This window comes from Diorhabda sublineata, chromosome 5 (genome assembly GCF_026230105.1).
Source record: "Diorhabda sublineata isolate icDioSubl1.1 chromosome 5, icDioSubl1.1, whole genome shotgun sequence".
NCBI lineage: Eukaryota > Metazoa > Arthropoda > Insecta > Coleoptera > Chrysomelidae > Diorhabda > Diorhabda sublineata.
The window spans coordinates 26,358,338-26,372,305 of NC_079478.1; the positions used below are offsets into that span (position 1 = coordinate 26,358,338).

The following is a 13,968-nucleotide window of genomic DNA, read 5'->3' on the forward strand; positions in this document are numbered from 1 at the left end:
GATTTGGGGTTTCTTCCTTTCCGTTAAAATCCTGTAAGCATTCTTACAGTGTTATTTTCTTCCGTATGACTCCTCCTCCTGAAACCTTTTCTGTCCCACAGAAATATTACAGTCGGTTGAAAGGCTTTTGAGCTACTTTCTCGGCAAATATTTCTGTATGATCGAAAACCTCAATAAGAAAGACCTTATGATTCATTTCAGTTCTGGGGATACCTACGACTCTACCAGATTAGCTATGAATCGATAACATAGAAGTTCAATCCTTTGCTAGCAGCCTGTTTATCGGAATTTATACTGGAAGACTCTTTTCAGGTTCCTCTCCCCATATCTTTCAATAAAAATTATTTCTGTATCACAATTTTCTGTAATATCTGGCCATTTCTTATGAATACGTGAAAATAAAACAAATAAACTGATAATGAATGGTGGCAATTGATCATATAAGACAAAATTTTTACTTACCGCTTATCCTTATGAAACTGAAATAAGACGTTCCAAGGAGGTTATATTATGTCTGCGGAAATTTTATAAGTACCTTTATTGTTGGTTAGGAAAAGGTGAGTATGCGTTTCAAATAGGTTTACTTACACATAGTGAGAAATTTTCGTAGATTCGGTGACAAATAAAACGAAAAAAAAAGTAATGAAAATAACTTTTTATTACTTAAAAGAGAGATGACAACATTTTTAATTACTATATCGTTAAATACAATACAATCATTTCTAGAATAAATATGCCTGCGACAAAGCAAGAACGGGAGCACCTGTGGCAGGTAAGGGAAGAGAGCCTGCTGACCCCGCAATGTCAATGTGGGTATACTTCAAAGGCACCTCGCTATCTGAACCGTGTTTGTCCAAACCGGAAGCCACAATTAAAAATGCTCCAGGACCTGAGAAATTATTGAAAATTATGAATAATAAATTATATGCTAACTTCTTAAAAATTGTATACTAAGAATTCGTCGAACAATGTTGTTGAAATTTCAATAAAACAAAAGTATTTTTAACAAAAAGTCGCTGCGCTATAATTGGAGCTATCAGTCAAAGAAACTGTAACTGCGTGTATTATACCTTCTCTAGTACCATGAAAACTAGTAGCTGGACATTATCTAGTTGAGTCATGAAAGGACTCATCATGACTATTTGTATTTTATTCACAGCTGTTCCAAATAATTGGTTTGACTTGGATTTAAACCACTCCCTTGTTCCGCAGCCATGATATTGTTCATCGTCCTATACCTCTCTTTCCCTCTATCTTTCCCTGCATAATCAATCTCTGGAATTCGTATCGTTGTCCCCTCATTGCATGACCGAAGTACTCTAATTTGGGAGTCAATAATTCTCTTTGTGTTATCATTTTGCGTAAAACTTCTTCATTTGCGATTCTATCCGTCCATGATATTCGCAGTATACTTCTTAATATCCACATGTCAAAGGCTTCCAGTTTTCTCATTATTGCTTTGCTGCCTCTATTTCGTACAGAAGGATCGTTATTCAAGTTTTCACATCGAAAGAAGTTTTTCATTTTATAAAATGCACTGCGACCAATTTCAATCCTTACTTCTATCTCTTCACTGCTGCCATTTCTCGAATTAATCCAAGTCCCTAGATATTTTTATTTCTGTAATTTTTCAATATGGTTAGTTCCAATTTGTAACTGTGCATTCTAATCTTGCATTTTCGATAAGTGCATGTATTTAGTTTTATTTAAATTCATGTGTAGCCCATACTGCTCGCTGACTCTTCTTACCTTTTCTGTAATTTTTTGAAGGTCTTCTATATTCTCCGCTATTAAGACAGTATCGTCAGCTTATCTGATGTTATTAACTGGTACTTCATTTATTCGAATCCCCGCTTCCTCTTCTGCTAGTGCTTCCTGGATAATTACTTCCGAATATATATTAAAAAGTATTAGTGATAATATGTCTTACTCCACGTTTTATATGTATTTCTTCTGTTAGTTCTCTCTCTATATATTCATCTTGGCTGTCTGGTTATGATAACGGGTTTCTATTAGTTTGAGGTATCTGTAATCTATTTCTTTTCATTTCAGTATCTGTATCAATTCTTCACATCGTACTCTATCAAAAGCATTCTCGTAATCTAATAAGCTCGTATAAACTTCTCTGTTAACATCAAAGCAGCGTTGGATTAACAACGGTAATTATAACTTTCTACGGCTTAGGTACAACAATAAGTAAATGATAGCTCTATATTTAACACAATTTAATGCTATTAATTCACACGAGTTCCTATATTTTGTTCACAAAATGAGGTGGTGTGAGAAGAATATATGCAGATGGACGAAATGAACGAAGCTAATAAGGCTTTATCTCATGATAAACATATGATATTGGCATTCAAGATCGTTAAACTTTCATCTAATAATTTTCCATCTATATCTCGTGGCGTTCGTTATTTGCAGTACTTCAGCGACGTCCAAATTCACAGCAATGTTATCGCACCTCTGCATCGGACTAGTTAGACCAATATCTCAGTCCATATGAAGAGCAATCAAGTTCAAAATCAATTAATTCAAAAAATGTGGATATTGACGCTTTGAAGATAGATATTTTGGCCATCTTAATAAGTCGATTCAATGATTATTTGAAAAACTATCATGTTTGTCTAAGAAGAAAGTTCTTTCATACAAGGACAATGTATGTGTTGTTCCTTAAAAAATCCATAATTAAGCTATGATTTGCTCTATCATTCACCCTATTCTTCGGTGTAGTGCAAGTAACATGAGCGACTACCTATTTCAATGACCCTGACAAAGTTTTTGGACGGAATATTTGTATGGATTCATGCTTGATGGTGTAACCTTAAATTCAGTTTGTTTCCTATTGTACCAGAGAGAATTTGCGGAGTCTCTTACACAAACAGGGATATTCTGTTAGGATACCTGCATGCAATCTTTCATCTTGTCGTAGTGTCTTCGCCTCTCATAACTCTACTTTGTGGTTCCAGTATTTTATTCGTTTTTTATTTATCAATATGATGATATTATTTTATTAGTTCATTCTTATTATTCTTGATTAGTTCGCTAAGTGAACCTTAGTATTCCCAAACCACATTGCAATAAATATATTGGTGAAGTGTTTAACAACCTATGTTGTTTCAGAAATTGGTTCAAACTTGTAACGTCATGAGTCTACACAAGGAACAATAAAAAAGACAGAAATAACAGATAATTTCTAAACAATTTTCTCACTTACCTTGATGACCTCTTGTAACTAATGTTGAAGGCTTTGCAGCACTTTGGATAAGGTCGTCTCCTTCCATTTCCCCTTTATGATGTTTGAAATCATCACGACGTAATCTGGATATTTCAAATAAATCTCCAACTTTGTCTCCAGCTTGCTGCAATTTTCCGGCAATGTTCAGCTTTCTAGCAGGTCCATTATCCATTGCTAATAACAGGAATAAATTTTTGGAACAATTGAATCAAATTCAAGTTGATGTAGATTATAATGAAATAAAAAATGAATCACATTTTTGTCCCTTACCTAGTTTCCTGTTTAGAACAGTTCATGATAGCTTCATCGAAATCAAAGATCAAAATAACAAAGAGTATGGCTTTGAATAGAGAGAGATAAATGCTTTATTTTCAAAAATTTTTTACAATTTGTAGACAAAAGCTTGTAAAAACTAATAACCAAATAAAGATAAAAATAATAAATTTAAATTTCAATATACAGAAAGAAAACCACAATCGGTAACAAAATTATAGGTAAAGTAATAGATAATTTTTAGTATATAGAAGAGAAGAGAAAGGCTTAATACACTGTTCAGGAGGTGGATAAGTTCAATTATCTGGAAACTGATCCCAGCGCAAAACAGAAGGAACTTAATTATTCAGATAAGGCGGCAATATGTAATTCACATTTCAAGGAATTGGTCTAATAATTTTACGGATTCAACAACGTCAATGGTGGTGTTATTGAATTAAAAAACTGCAATTTATTTTTATATGATAAAACTTTGGTTTTAGAAACGTTGAGACAGAGAAGATTACAATCGCACCATGATTTAAGGGTGATTAGGTCACTAGATATGGTCCTATGAAGTGCCGTGAGGTCAGGGCTGCTCAAAGAGAAACTAATGTACTGCAATTTGTTGATTAAAATATTATGATTAAATAATCAAAAGCCTTAGAAAAATCAAAAAAAAGTTGCTGGAGTGGAGTGATCGCTGTTTAGGCTAGAGTATATATTACTTAGGTGGGACAATATAGCATCATTTGTGCATTTGTTACTTAAAAACCCAAATTGATGGATAGTAAGTATTTTATATCTAAATAAAAATGATAAGAGCCTATTTTTGACCAATCTTCCTATAATCTTAGATAACGTGGGAAGGAGTGCAATTGGGCGATAATTCGATGCTTGATTTTTATCTCCTCACATTAATTAAAGTGGTAAGGTGATTTATTGTGCAATCGGGCAGACTCAAAAACATTTTAAAGTCGATCAGTTCCAGACAAGTATTTTTAATGTCATTAATTAATACTGCGAAGCTCTGCTAAAACTACGGGCATAAAGAAGAAACTGTGTAAGTTAGCATTAGCCTCAGGGAGATATGAAAGCGGATTATGAGAAGGAATTATAGAGTGTGATAAATTTTTGGCTACAATCACAAAGTAATTATTGAGGTTATGATCGATGAAGAAGACTTATTTCTTAGATCATTATATCTTATGATACATTTTTCTGTATATTTTCACGTAATTTTTGAAGAAGAAACTATTCGAAAATTTCCTTAGGTGAGATAAAGATGTTCTTTGCAGATATACGTAAATCTTCAGTGGAACAGGGTTTATTTTGCTTTTTTTTAATACGCCTGACGGGAAACGAATTGGATGCTAGACTATTTAGTGTTTTTATGAACCAGAAAAATTTTAAAGTACACATCACCAGCGAGCATGCTCCTGTCAGTTGTTTGACAACTGTGCTTGAAGTTTTGAAAACTTTTTTCTGAAAAAATACGGCATAATTTGCTTTATGATCGGAGAAACCTGAATTGAAGACAGTACAGTCGGTGGATTCTGGACAACCTGGTCTATAGTACTATAACTGGTCTCAGTTATTCTGATTGGTGTCGTTATATACATGACGATACCAAAAGAAACAAAAATTAACTGAAGACGTTCTTGACCAGCACACACAATGGAATAATCAATATTGAGACCACCACGAAGAATTACTTTGCTTCCAAGAGGTAATGTCAATAGTTTGTGACAGAAAGTATGCACGTCAGCGTGAGGTTTTCTGTAAATACAAACAATATAGATGTCATAAGTCTAGTGGTAGACGATAGAATACTTTCTTACTCGGATATTATATCATTGAACTGTGTTATTTTGTAAAAGTCGTTGTTTGTGGACATGATCATAGTACCTCCATGATAACCAATGTTCACAATATATTTTATTTGTAATATCATTTAAATTCGTAGTATCTATTATGATAAGTATAGGATATACTTGAATAGGAGTTATACGCACACTACCTGGTAATCAATTGTTTAGTTTCATAGAAATAATCACGATCAATTTTATTTTCATTCGCTTATTTTCAAACTATGCCAATTGCCCTGATTGCTGCCTTGATATGTTTCGATAAGTGACATATCATTTATCATATGTCATTTACTATTTATGTGTAAAATTGATCGAAGATAGTTCAATAGATTATTTTTCATTTACATATTTAATTATGGGCAAGCCCAATTCAATAATGACAACGATCTACGATCTATCATTAGCATTTGAATTTATCAATTAATTTGTGTATCAAAATTATTATCTAAGAATCTATGAAATTATTCTATTAATACTATTAATAAATTGAGAATATTTACAAACACTGATATTAGTAATAATAAAGCGGGATGCAAATATGCCCGTCTCTAGTCATATAATTTTTGCGATATGTTCAAAAAGCAACATTTTTGTTATTATACCAGGATGTATTGATATCTAGTTAGCCTATCCACGAACAATAACTTATAAGAAGTGTTAGTGTAAAGTTTGACGTCAAAAAAGTTACGCAATAAATTAAAAGAAAAAAGATGTCCACCAAAATTGTGAAAATCGAAAAATTGGAGTATATAGCAAACTTCAAAAGACGTAAATTTTCCATTGAATAAGAAGAACGATCGGGAAAGCCAGTTTCTGTGTCAGTCCCCGAAAATATCGATGCAGTTCATGACATGATTTTAACAGACCGTCGAATTGAGCTAAAACGGATATCTGAAGCATTGAATATTTCATATGAACTCGTTCATCATATATTTCACGTCAATTTGGACATGAGAAAAATTGCTGCAAAATGGATCCCTAAATGTTTGAATGTTGACCAAAAGTATGCAAGGGTAAAAGCATCGCTTTCGATCTGTGGACGAGGCTTCCAGAAACAAAGCAATAATCTATGGAATGGCAACACTCTGGTTCTCCAAGACCTAAGTTTCGTGTCCAAAAATCTACTGGAAAATTTATTACTTCAGTTTTTTGGGATTGCTATGGAGTAAACATGTTTGATTTTTTGGATTACCATTCAACATTACTGACCACTCTACGGGAAAACTTAAAGAGACAAGACGCGGAAAGTTATCCAAAGGTGTTGTGACAATGCACAATGAATTACTAGAATACCCCCCTTATTCACCAGATTTGGCTCCGTCCTACTATCATCTCTTTCCTCAACTTAAAAAAGTTCAAAAGGTAGTAAATTTTCTTCCAACGAGGAGGTAATAAAAGTTGTGGAGGTCTGGTTTTCAGAGCAAGAAGAAACATTTTCTTTTTAAAGGTCTAGAGACGTTGCAGGTTCGCTATAATAAATGTATCCAATTAAGAGGAGAATATGTTGAGTAATAAAATATTTTGACAATGAAATTTTGTTTGGTTCTATAATAGGCTAAGAATTTTTCAATATATTCTCGTTTAAAGAGAAGGATTTAAAGATATTCCTTCTTCAAATTTATACATTTCTGACTTAAATAGGTATATAAACGAAAATTCCAACTGAGATAAAATTAACTCTAAGAAAATATGGAAATTTGAATAATTTTTCATAAGTTCATGAAGTTCATGAAGAAGGAATGATTTGTGAGAAAATTATAAACTTCTATTAGAATATATAGAAGCTTTTATCTTTTTCAATTATGACACTACTCGTGATAACATGTGTGGTAAGTTCCTAAAATTTAATTATGATTCGGAAACTGACAATTCTACATCTGTCTAGCAAAGGATCTCTATCAGTTTACTTCTGAATTCGACAGCACTTTTAATTTAAATATATTTTCACAATTAATGAACCTAAACCTAAAAGATTACATTTAACAAAAAATGTATTGTTATGCTAAGTGGTAAACAACTGTCACCAATATAAATAAATGTTAGATAAAGTCGGATGGATATTAAGATCGCCAATAGTAAATTGAGAAAAATATCAGTTCCGAAAGTGTACTCTTAGCATATTTTGGAGAACAAACCAGACAAAAGAATCCGTCCACTTTGTGGGCAATGTACAATATGCGATGCTACAAATTGAAGAAAAAACTGATATTTCGAAACATTGGACAAAATGTGGTCTTCATTTCAATAAGTAGTTTGTTGTATTTTAGTTTAGTGTTGGTTTTTATTGTTTACTATTAAATATGTATTATAATATTTCTCATTGTGTTATATTTTTAAAAAATATTCATCTAGAATACATAAGAAAAATTTTAACGATTACAATATTTTAGAAGACGCGTGTGTAATATGATACATTCAATGACGTTATGACAGCATTGCATATATGGTTGTAAATAAAAATATTTATGCACGCTTCAGTGACAAGTCTCCACAAGCTTTATACAAATTTTCAATTTGTTGCTTCGATCCACTTTATTATAGTAGGGCCAGTCAGTCAAGTTGTTTCGAAAAATTTCTCAAATTGAGTTTCGCGTTGTTATAACATTTTTGACTAAAGAAGCATAAACACAAACACAAATCAAAAACAGAATGGAGGTTGTTTATGGTGTTTGTGTTTATTATTTCTAACAATTCAAAATTGGTCTAAGTTGTTTGTTAGGGAGGATAATCAAGATGACCCACGTTTAGGATGTCCTGTGACGGTGACTATTCCAGAAAATATTAGTGGAAGAAATTGTTAGTCAGCGCCTAAAAAAATGAATTGCAGCTCACACCGATATTTACAAAACAAGTATTCTAAGAATTATACATGATTTTTTAAATATGACAAAAATATCGCAAGATAGGTGCCCGAATTCTCAGCACAGTTCAAAAGCAGAGTCGAGTAGAATGTTGTGAGGAACAAGAAAGTGTAATTCGATTGATTGTAACGGGTGATGTAGCAATGGTCTTTTAATATAATCAGACATCGAAAAGAGATTCTATGGAGTAGCATTGGAAAGGAGAGCCCCAGCAAAGATCACGAAAAGTAACAAAAAAGGGTATTCTTTTGATTGAATTCAAGGAATCACATACAACCGTGCACGTCGCAGATTACTTTGACATACTAAGGCAGTTGTTTCAAAAATGATCGAAGAATGGCGCGGTAAAATCAGCCAAGGTGTGCGCTTACTTAATATCGTTTCTGGCCCGATCTTAAGACATCCATTTCTGAACCTTCCATAATTTTAATTAGATGCACTAATCTATTTATTTCTAAAAATAGATGACACATTATAAGCAACGTGACGTGAATCTATTTGAAATGAAATATGACAAATCCTTGCAGTTTCTTTCTCCGCCGCTTCTGGGAATCTTCAATTTTATCTCCAAATTATGAAAAAGAGCAAAAATTCTTGCGGAAGCAAAATAGCAGCAAGTTTGAACATACAATTTCGAAAATTAACTAGGTCATTTCTTTTGGAGAGAGCATATATTTAGTAGTACATTTCTATATTATTCCATCATAGTACCTTTAAGTCTTATAACCAGCAAAAATGAAAAATTATTTTAGTGTTAATAAATAATAAATTAAATACAGAGGTTGGCATCAGTGCGGCAACATATTTGCATTAAGAGAAAAAAATCCAGCGTCAAAATAAATTAACTAAAAGAAATTACAAAAGGGATTCGAAAAAGGGTTACTGTGAGTGTTGATCTTGATTAATGCATTTACGGCGTTTCTCAACGAAGAAGCAGGTTCAGCGAAGCATGTCAAGCTGTGTGCAGAGAGTTTCAAATTCATCTTCAATTGTAGTTTGAGATCGAGAAGAGTGCGTGATCCTCTTTCAAAAACTCGGTCCTTGAGAAGGCCCTATGGGAAGAAATCACAGGGTATCAGGTCACATGACCGTGCGGGCCACTCATCTGCCTATTCACTCTCCAAAATTAACATTAAGGTACTCCCGTATACATAACGCGTAGTGTTGAATCGTTGTCCACGTGACCACGTAAATCTTCGAGAATTTCCAGATAACTTTGGCCCGTCACGCGATCCTCAAAAAAGAACGGACCTACGAGACCTCCCACATGTATACCTGCCATTTTTTCGAGAGCGTTCCGTGACTTATGACCACCTCTGTGTACTCTCCTCTAATTACTTGTATTTGCTACACTAATTTTATTTGATTTATTGTCTCTTGTTTTACTCTATTTTCAAAATGGTGTTCAAGTAAGACTTAATCAAGTCTATGGGGCTACTTCGTTTTTGTAGGTTTAGGAAATAACACTTAGCCAATGACATTTATGAGGAAGGAACGAAGAAAAAAAATATGTAAATCGATAATGAAGTATCATCATGAGTGAACGAAATGTTACATATTTCAGTATGAGTAATTGATAACTTGATTAGAATATCCTTTTTTTGGTATCAAAATCAGATAGTTTGACGTATAATTTTCATGTCGTCCGGCATTATATATGTAATAATTTTACCATGACCTGCCTCATTATTAGGAACCATCTTTGTTTGGTATTCTTAATATGGCATCTAAACCGCTTCAATAATTCCAGAAGAAGTTCAAATAATTGATTCCTCGTAAAATAACTGTTGATTAAGAATAAATTCGTGATTAAAAAGGTGACTATAAAAGTTTATATGAAACTGCGAATTAGGAATGAAACAAAAAACAATGTACCGCAAGTAGGTTTATGATCAAGAGAGTACCCCGGAGCACTGGTACAAGAGATAAATCTTGTGTAAAGAGTTGTGTGCCATTTTTTTTGACCGACTAACGGTCAGCGGTATTTCTCCTAAGGGTCATTTAATTATTTCAGAAATAGTATCACGAATTCACTGTGGGCGGTGTATCTTTCACCACAAAATCCAGAGACGGATTGGTATTAATTTGTTGAATCAAATCAAAAGATTTTCGGTTGAAAGTAGTTTTAAGCGAAAATTTATTCTTTAATGTAACCTTTTATAAGAAAGGTTAACGAAGTATTTCTAAGCAATGTTCTGCATTACGTTTGATTATATTTTAAAAATAATATTAAATTCTTATCTTACTGTAAACATTAAAAATATCGGTGAATATAGTGAAAGTGACAAAAGGTTTTTAACATATTACACTCTGTACCTCTTAAAAATAAGTCTGGCTGGTTTTTAAGTGAATCCCATCAATCCTTTAGCATAAGTTAATACAATCCCAAAAACTTCAATGATTTTCATTGGTTTCATTAAAGATCTTCTTTGAAGAATACCATTTACTCGACTTTTTTTAAACAGTTCGCGATAAATTTAATAAAAACTTGAAATAAGTATAAAAATGAAAATCAAGATTAGTATTTGAGTTTTTTATACAACAAAATAAAAATATTTGAACTGGTATTTTCAATGTTTATTTTCTATATAAATGACATGAATTAATAACAGATGTTATGTTTTTATGTTTTTCGTATCAATTTAAAAATAACGTTCCAACTTATTTCAGTCTTTATCAAAATATGAATTCAAAAAAATGTATAGATGATTTCTCGCCTATTTTCAAACTTACTCTAAGAACGCTCTTTATTTTATTAAAATTAAATTTTTATATTTTTGCAGATATGTTTGTAAGAAAGTTTGCTACACAACAATGAATATATGTTGTTAACACAATTCTAAGAAATAAAGAAACACCATTTTCTGAATGTGACGGAACGTTAATGTTTTGTCTAAACGCTTCAATTTAAATAAATATTTAAGAATATTTCTAATAGGGATTCAGTATCCCAGCAGAATATTGAAGTCAGCCAAGAATGGATTTTTGAAATTTTATGGACATATCGGAAACTGCCAGAAACTACGCATTCGGAACTATGGAAATCGGTCCACACTACCTCTTTGGAGCGCAATGATGTAGTATCTGAAGGATAAAATGATGCTCAATAGCGAAACTTTTTTTGTCACTCTTATATTAAAACATGAATTTTGCATATATTTCCTTTTTTTACTAGAGTCTAGTTTCAATATGTTTCTTAGACTTTTAAACAGTTAATTAATAGTTCTACTAGTAAATAGTTTTATTTTCATTATACTACTTAATGTAGTTTTCTTTTCTCTGTTATTTTTATAACTTTTCATATCCTTCATTTTATAAACTATTTAGCAATGCAATATTTCACTAAAAGAAATCTAATTTGCCAAATCCAATAATAATTAATACCGTTTTTGAATACATTTTCAAACCAATTTATTCAAATATAGTAACAAGATTTAATTAATGATATAGTTTTCAATCTGAAAACTCAGTTAAATGGTTTTTTGAAATGTTTCCAAGAAGAAACGAACGAAACAATTATTGGACAATATGTATAGAATATGCAAGTTTTGGGAGAGCTTCCCATCCTGAATGGTATAGTTTTAATTAATTATTAAATTAAATTAATCTCTCAAACCTCAGTGTTATCTTTCCACAACTCACTCAAACTTTGTAATAGTTTGGTTGGTTGGTAATGATTTGTATTCATAATGGAATATTCATATTAAACTCCGCTAAATACATCATCTTGTTGGCATTCCAGACTTTTATTCAACCATTGTAGCCTTGTCCTCAATAATTTTTTTATCTACAGTAACAATTTGTTCTAGAAAGGCAATCGGAGCTTTGACAAGAGAGTAGCGAACTGCAAATAGTGATTTTGTGCTTTAGAATGCTTTCAGTTAGCTCAGCGAGAGTAACTGATTAAAAATGGTTTGAAGCTAACCAATTCTTGTACTACCATATTGTTATATAAATTGTATTTATGTCAATTGTCAATATTATAAGTATCATCGTTAAAATTATGAAATATAGAAAGATGTTTGTTTTCTTGATTATGGGGTGAAACGATCTAATAATACCATATGAAAATTCATTCATTCATGGTGAGCAGTCATAGTTTAAACAGAATTTCCTTTCAAGAAATCTATCTCCCATCCAAACGACAATATCAGGTAATAAATATACAATTACATAAACATCATTACTCATTCTATATAAAAATCAGTCTGGTTTATTATTGACCCCCGCATCTAGCCAAAATACAGATTCGTAGCGAAAACTGTCAAACTTTCTAAAGTAGATTGTAATTAGTTTGGAGAGTCATTTTGGCTTTTAAGCCACAAACAAACAAAAGAGCAAAGTGAAGAAAAGAATGTACTTAACCAATATTGGGAACTAAAAGTTTTACTGAAGGCTCAATGTGTGAGAGATCAAATCGGAAAGAAAAACTTGTTCTTTACTTTCAGCCCTGTTTCATCTACAAATTGAACTATAGAATGTCGGAGAACGTATATTTGCTCGATAACAAGAATTAGTCCGATTCTGTATAGAATAACGATTCTTTAACTGTAAAACTCAATTTTGTTATAAGCGAAATTATCGATCGAGGACCGCTATCTGTCCTCATTTTCCTTACGATTTACCGGTTTCCAGTATTGAAGAACAAAGCACATGTTGTCGATAAGAAAAAAATACAAAAGGTGGATTTAATATTGTTGTTGCAAGCTTAGCCCTGATAAAGAAGTTAACGAAATTACCCTTAACAACTATTATAACTATTTTTGGAAACTATCACAATGAATCTAACATTGATCTACCTTATATAAAACATAGTTCAAATCATCAAGACTGTTTTGTTTGCACATTATACAGAATATTTTGAAGAAAACTATATGCGGGGAAAAATTTTTTATAATAATGTCAAAAAATGTTAAAAATAATATTTATATTCGATAATTTTTAAATCGGTCCCAAAATTTGTTTATTTCACTTTTGGAATTTTTGTTAGCCATAATGCAGTAGCAAGAGCATTTTATAATGTGAAACGATGTGGAATTTTAATCTACGAAATATCCTGACTTTGGAAAAAATTGCAAGCAAATTTTTTGCACGTTGTCTTCCACCATGTCAAGCTGCTTTAACAAATGATGAATAGTTCTTAGTTTTGAAATGAAATGAAATAAGGTTATTCAATCTTCATGTCAAAATTAAACCATTATTGAGAGCAAGTAGTGAGAAACCACTTCTTTTACCGAAAATCTGTGTATTTTGCAGAATTAAACAAGACCTACAAGTCGTCTCCACTATTGGCTTTCTACTTGATGCTTGAAAGAACCCTAACTATTCACCATAACATCTATCTGAATAATTATATGAAGCTACAAGCATTCCTAAAACACCAATCTGAAGACTATCAACAAAAAATCCAAGACTTTTACACCGAAGGAACTGAATAAATTTCTTAAAGAAACATCAGATCATCCATTTATTTTGACCAAAGTGAATCATCAGAAACAAAATTTTAAAATATTTCACCAGTGTCTTGCATAAATTTCAATATATAAGATATTCATCGGCAACAATTTGTGGGGTGGGTTACTAAGAGGGTGGAAATCAGCCGCAATAGCCGAATAAAATAATTTTACAATACAAAGTGTACAACTATCACAGAAAGTACTAGGGAGAAGAGAATCTACTTGTAACCTTTAATAACTGAAGTATTCCATTCGCTCACTGAAATAATAACTTTTTTCTTCTTGATTTT

At 31.9% G+C, this 13,968-nt stretch overlaps 1 protein-coding gene across 1 annotated transcript in view; it reads right to left on the bottom strand.

The window, feature by feature from the left end:
- Positions 1-635: 635 nt before the first annotated feature.
- Positions 636-13,968, bottom strand: part of LOC130443836 (putative aminopeptidase W07G4.4) — an 85,664-nt gene continuing 72,331 nt past the window's right edge. The window contains exons 7-8 of the mRNA XM_056778697.1: positions 3,218-3,412; positions 636-889 (exon numbers count right to left, since the gene is read on the bottom strand). Of these exons, the coding sequence (XP_056634675.1) occupies positions 723-889; positions 3,218-3,412 (362 nt within the window). The 3' untranslated portion in view covers positions 636-722. The remainder of the gene's footprint in view (positions 890-3,217; positions 3,413-13,968) is intronic.